A 6,000-nucleotide genomic window follows, 5' to 3' on the forward strand; every position below is an offset into this window, starting at 1 on the left:
AATTCTTAAACTTAAACTACTTTACTAAGTATTAATAAGCAGTAATTAGGACTATATTAAGGAAAAGGTCATAGTTAATAGTCAGAATTGTACCCTAATCTAAAATGTGTCCGGAATAATTTACGTTTTTATCTATTATTTATTTGAAAGAATTAAAAGAACTGTTTCATGTCTGTCCTTGTATCATTAACTTGTCAAGGCTGATATAGGAGTTAGAAAGTAATTAGTAATAAGTAATTAAATACTTTTTGAAAAGAGTAATTTGTACTGTAAATACATTGTTAAAGATGAAACTAGTAATTAAGTAATTTTTTAGAGTAACTTATTCAACACTGGGTGCAGATAATTGCCAGTATTTGCAATGAGTAGTATAAATAGCAGAAAAACCTGCTATTTTAACATAGTGTAAATACAACATATCGCTATTTACATTTATGCAAATAGCTGCTGCCTTTTAATATAATGTAATCTGCCATCAAAATAAATTACCTTGCTCTGGCATCACCAAACCCTCAAATAGAGAAATATTTTACCATCTAATAAAGTGCCAAAGTGCTGTATTTTTCTTCATGTTGAATGTTCTGTTTTTCTGAGTCACATTGTGGAAACAAAATGTCATAGACACATTCCATCTTTAAAAATAGTCCAAACAGTATTATGTTGTAAATGATCTGTGTGTGTGCAGGTTTAAGAATGGCAAACTGATCACCAGACGGCCAGAGTTCAGCCGGTTTAGGGTCCAGCAGCATGCTCTGGAGATCAGGGACGTTTGTAAGCAGGACGCTGGAGAATACACGCTGGTCCTGAAAAACACGCGTGCAGCCCTTGAGAAAAGACTAAACTTCACTGTCATAGTTAATGGTAACTCTTTCAATGTTATATGCATAATTATGCATTTAAACATTAATGACCAAACCTATCATTATAAAACTTCATAATGTTGCTGCACATAAAATATAACACGGATATCATTAAAAAAATATTTTTATCAGGTTTCACATTGATTATTTATCACTCAAACCCCTTTCTCTACCTATCCGTTGGTCGCGCATATCCTCCATGTTTGTAGTTTTTTAACACTTTTTATGCGTGTTTGTGGTTCTAAAGCCTCGTTCAGACTGTCAGCCCAAATCCGATTTGTATGCAAATCCGATTGAAATCCGATCATATTTAGGTAGTCTGAACAGCAACGAACTACGTGAAATCTGATTTGGTCAAATCCGTTTCGAGCTACGTTCAGCTAGCTATTCAAATCGGATTTCTGCTTTTTCACGTTTTCATGCCACGTAAAACGTTAACACGTCAGACATTTTTGTGGAAAACATAACAAACGTCTTTGCAGAAACAAGCTTGTGTTGTTGCGAACTGCAAATCAAGCGGGAAAAAACAATATACAGCTAGTATACGCACCTCTTTGAGTTTTGATACCAGCGGAGACGGCAGCACAGAATGAAGTCTCACAATCCAGCTTCCTGCGTTTCTACCGCTGCTTTAGAAGACAGACGAAATATAATCCAGCGCGACGACAACGTTGTCATATCACAAGACAATATCTATATTGCAAACTGTATTGCTGTTATTGTTGTTTTTAGCATTGGCATAATAATGCAACGGCATTGCCATAGAAACCAACGCACATTCCGTAAAACAAAGAGCGCTTATGGACACACAAATCGGATTTGAACAGTTGCGATATGACTGTGTGGACAGTCAGTTATTCAAATCCGATTCCATCCAGATATGGACAAAATCGGCTGACAGTCTGAACGAGACTTAATCGAATCCTCTTTCACCACGCAATGTGTTGTGGGCAATATTAGCCCACTGATCCGCACTTCGAATTCCGAAGTTAAGTAGTATACCATCCGGAAATCTTTGGAATACTCTTTTAAACATACTACGATTTGGGACACACTAATTCTATTTTCGAATACTATTTAGGATGGATAGTATGCGAATTGGGATGCAGCCTATGGGATTTTTCCCGTTTTAATTGTTATTTTTAGAAAAAATTGTAAGTACAATCAGTTAGAAAAGATATAACAACTGGAGTCAGATCAGCCTGAAGATCTGGATTTGTACTTTGTAGAGTTAAAGTTCTAGGAGGAGGAGCAGTCAGAAATTTTAGTCTCAGAAGAATAATAATAACTTTAAGTTTAAACAGCATTTCAGTAAGTTGGCTTTCTCAAACCAACCTAATAACTATGATTAATAAATGAAAAAAGAAAGTGTTTAATTTTTAGTTCAAGTAGTTCACTAATGTTAACAAACGGAAACCTATTCTAAAGTGTTATATTGATAAGTGTCTTACATTTCTCCGTTTGCATCTGCAGTTCCTCCTCAGATCCATGAGAAAGAGGCAGCAACACCTACTAACCCCTATAAGAAGAGCAGTCGACAGACACTCACTTGCACCGCCACCGGCACCCCTCCAGCCACCATCATCTGGCAGTGGAGGCCCTGGAGCCCCTGCGGTCTCAACAGCACTCGCAGAACCCTGTAAGAAACCATCGGATCCACACGTGACATCTGACACTTATTCTGAATCATGCTAAAATATAGTGTTGGGTTCGAGTCCACCTCGAGTCAAGTCCTAGTCCAAATGGGTCGAGTCCGAGTCCAACTAAACACTACTGTTTGTCAGTATCTTAACTTTGTTTTAACCTTTACAACTAGAATAAGTCAATGACAATTTAAATGTAACAAAAGCAAACCTCTATTGCATATTGCCATTTTGATTTTTGATTTCACACCATCTCATAATTAGTGTCCTGCTCAGCAAACTTTAAAGTCATGTAACAGAAATTATAGATTATGTATTGTGACATAATTCAGAGTGAAACAGCTTTTAGAATGTGAAAAAATATAGGACAGGACAGGACTTTATTTGTTGTTATATAGTAAATGTAAAAAAATTCAACAGGGTGGGTAGGAAGCTTAGTGAATGAGACCTGAGGAGCAGAAAATGCACCTCTCATCTCTGATTGTGGCTGTGTTTTGGGTTTTATATGATGAATAGTAAGACCTTAGACAGGGTAGATGGCATTAAAAAAAATTCCGAGATTATATCTCACAATTCTGATAAGAAAAGCCATTCTCCCTTTTCCCTTCAGCTCAAAATCATGAGTTTATATCCTACACTTCTGACATTTTTCCCCTTAGAACTGACAAACTCGCTACTGTTGAGTTAAATTGAGTTATAAAGTCTGAAATACAACATATAAACGACATATAAAAAAAATTCTAAATTGTGAGATACAATAGTTAAATGTAATATGACGCAGGCTGCTGCAGCAGGTTTATGCTGCTGTCGCTTTAAGACCGGACACACAGATCATATATTTTGACATATCTGTATTTCTCCCAACTGTTCAAATTCACTCAAGACAAAACCGACTGCATTTACATTAACACTCTCCAAGACGGTGCATTTTGACATTACTTTTCATGTAAGTGTGTAGCAATAACATGCAAAAGAAAACTTAATTCAGCATTTCCACGCTGACTGAGAGGTTCTTTCGGTGAGCACGCTTTGGGTGTGTGTGTATGCAAAGAAACCAGCAGGCTTTCAAGTACTGGCAAGACTTTTAAACACGTGCAAATACTGAATGTCACTTTCGTAATAATGCATCGAGTAAAATTTTCATCAACTGACCCTGGACTCGGCTGGACTCTGCAATAATTCCCAAGTCCTAAAAGCTTGCGTCTGAGTCAAAATGCATCCGAGTCCGTGACAAGTCTGAGTCCGCTAAAAACTGCACTCGAGACCGGACTCAAGTCCGAGTACAAGTCCGAGTACCCCAACTCTACTAAAAACCTCTGATTGTCAAGAATTCATGTGGTAGAGCTGATAATGTAAATTTGCATTTATGCATTAGCAGACACTTTCATCCAATCGCTCTGAAGGGATTGCGTTACCGGTGTCGGCAAGGGATCAATGAGAGTATTAGTTAATCTGGCGAAGCTGTTGAAATCATTATCGAATGTTAAACAACAGTGCTTGTGGTTCACGTTGAGTTCAGAGTAGATAGTCTTTGTTCCTTTTGGCGACGTGCCTATGGTCTCTTACTAGTCAGAGACGCTCTTTCCCGTGTTTTCAGAAGCCTTGTTTATTTTTTCTGCTGTAAAGGCTGAGCGGGCGGCGTGGTGGCAGCTTTTCTTCCTTGTTGACTGGAGATAAGGTGGGGAGGTTAGGAGGGCGTTAGGGATATTTATAGGGTTCTGCTTGGAGAGAGCACAGTGTGAAGGACAGAGGTCTGTCGTCTAAACAACAGGAAACATAGAGACAGAGGCATTTAAGCATCCTCTGGCCCTGAAAGAGGACACCTTGGATCTTTGTGGTTCGAGTTGCTTCTAGAGTCTGGTTCTAAGGATTGTGCTGTGGGAGACAGCTAAATCATTCAGACATGTCCAGAGGCGAACCGCAATCCCCATCTGCTTCCACATCACTCCTACACACTCACAGCTGAGGCCTAGAGTCCACGATCACATTCAAACCAGCATTCAGAGTGCATTATATATTTATCAGCTTTATTATTTTCACTCTGAGGGTGTAGATATTAGCACCGCTCCAAATTCAAGTGAGCTGCCTGCCTAGACAGCATTATATGGCTAATTCATAGCTGCCAAGGTGGGGTTTTAATAGTTTTTTTAATCAGTGCTACATAAGAAAATACTAAACTTCACTGTCACAGTCAATGGTAACTCTTTCAATCTGTAATAGATGATGTTTATATATCTGCAGTTTTGTATTAGGTTTAGGTTGAACTCAGGGTTGGTCTATCTTGCACTGTAAAAAGTTTTCAACTTAAAAAAATTTAAGTTTAGCAGCTGCCTTAAAAATTTAAGTTAAATCAACTTATTGTAATAAGTTAAAATGACTTGTAGTTTTAAGCTGATTTAACTTAAAATTTTAAGGCAGCTGCTAAACTTAGGTTTTTAAGTTGAATCTGGTGAAAACTTTTTACAGTGTGGTGGTAAAAAATCTATGGTACAAATGCTAGAAGGGATGATTCATCAAATAAATGAAAATTCAAAATAACGCATAAAAATCATCTTGTATCCTTTTCCTTCACTAACAGTAAATGTTGTAATTAACAACTAGAGAACAAAAGTTTGTCAAGACAAACTTTAAGTTGGCTTGAGAAAGCCGGACCAGAAAGTTTGAAAAGTTTAAAAGCTTTAAAAAGTTTAAAAGTTTTAAGTTTGACTGTTTTCCTTCTGAAATAGTTTGAAGTTTAAAGTAGTTTTAAAAGCTTAAAGTTGATAGATAGCAAGTTACTAGCATGTTGTTAGCGCGTTTCTATCATGATTAGCATGTTACTAGCATGTTGTTAGCACGTTTCTATCATGATTAGTATGTTACTAGCATGATCAGCAAGTTACTACCATGATGTTAGCATGATTAACAAGTTAGTAACATGTTGCTAGCATGATTAGCATGTCGCTAGCATGTTTACAGCATGATTAACATATGTTTGGCATGTTGTTAGCATAATTAGCATGTTACTAGCATGTTGCTAGCATGTTTAACATGTTACTAGCATGCTGTTATCATCTTTTTTTATCACGATTAGCATGTTACTAACATGTTGCTAGCATGATTAGCATGTTGCTAGCATGTTTACAGCATGATTAACATATTATTAGCATGTTGTTAGCATAATTAACATGTTATTAGCATGTTTCCAGCATGTTTAACATGTTACTAGCATGCTGTTATCATCTTTTTATCATGATTAGCATGTTACTAGCATAATGTTAACATGCTTAACAAGTTACTAGCATGATTAGCAGGTTACTAGCATGTTTCTATCATGATTAGCAAGTTACTAGCATGTTTCTAGCATGATTAACATTTAGTTAACATGTTTTTAACATGGTTAGCATGTTGTTAGCATGTTTAGCAAGTTACTAACATGCTTCTGGCATTATATAGCTAATTCATAGCTGCCAAGGTGGGGTTTTAATAGAAGTTTTTTTTTTAAGTTTAAAGGTTTT

At 36.8% G+C, this 6,000-nt stretch overlaps 1 protein-coding gene across 1 annotated transcript in view; it reads left to right on the forward strand.

Annotated features, from left to right (window-relative positions):
* The window catches only part of LOC141289008 (vascular endothelial growth factor receptor 3-like), a 52,588-nt gene extending 50,085 nt beyond the window's left edge, over positions 1-2,503 (forward strand). The window contains exons 9-10 of the mRNA XM_073821199.1: positions 686-861; positions 2,334-2,503. Coding sequence (XP_073677300.1) covers positions 686-861; positions 2,334-2,503 — 346 coding nt within the window. The remainder of the gene's footprint in view (positions 1-685; positions 862-2,333) is intronic.
* The last annotated feature ends 3,497 nt before the right edge of the window (positions 2,504-6,000 follow it).

This window comes from Garra rufa, chromosome 16, assembly GCF_049309525.1.
Source record: "Garra rufa chromosome 16, GarRuf1.0, whole genome shotgun sequence".
Lineage (NCBI taxonomy): Eukaryota > Metazoa > Chordata > Actinopteri > Cypriniformes > Cyprinidae > Garra > Garra rufa.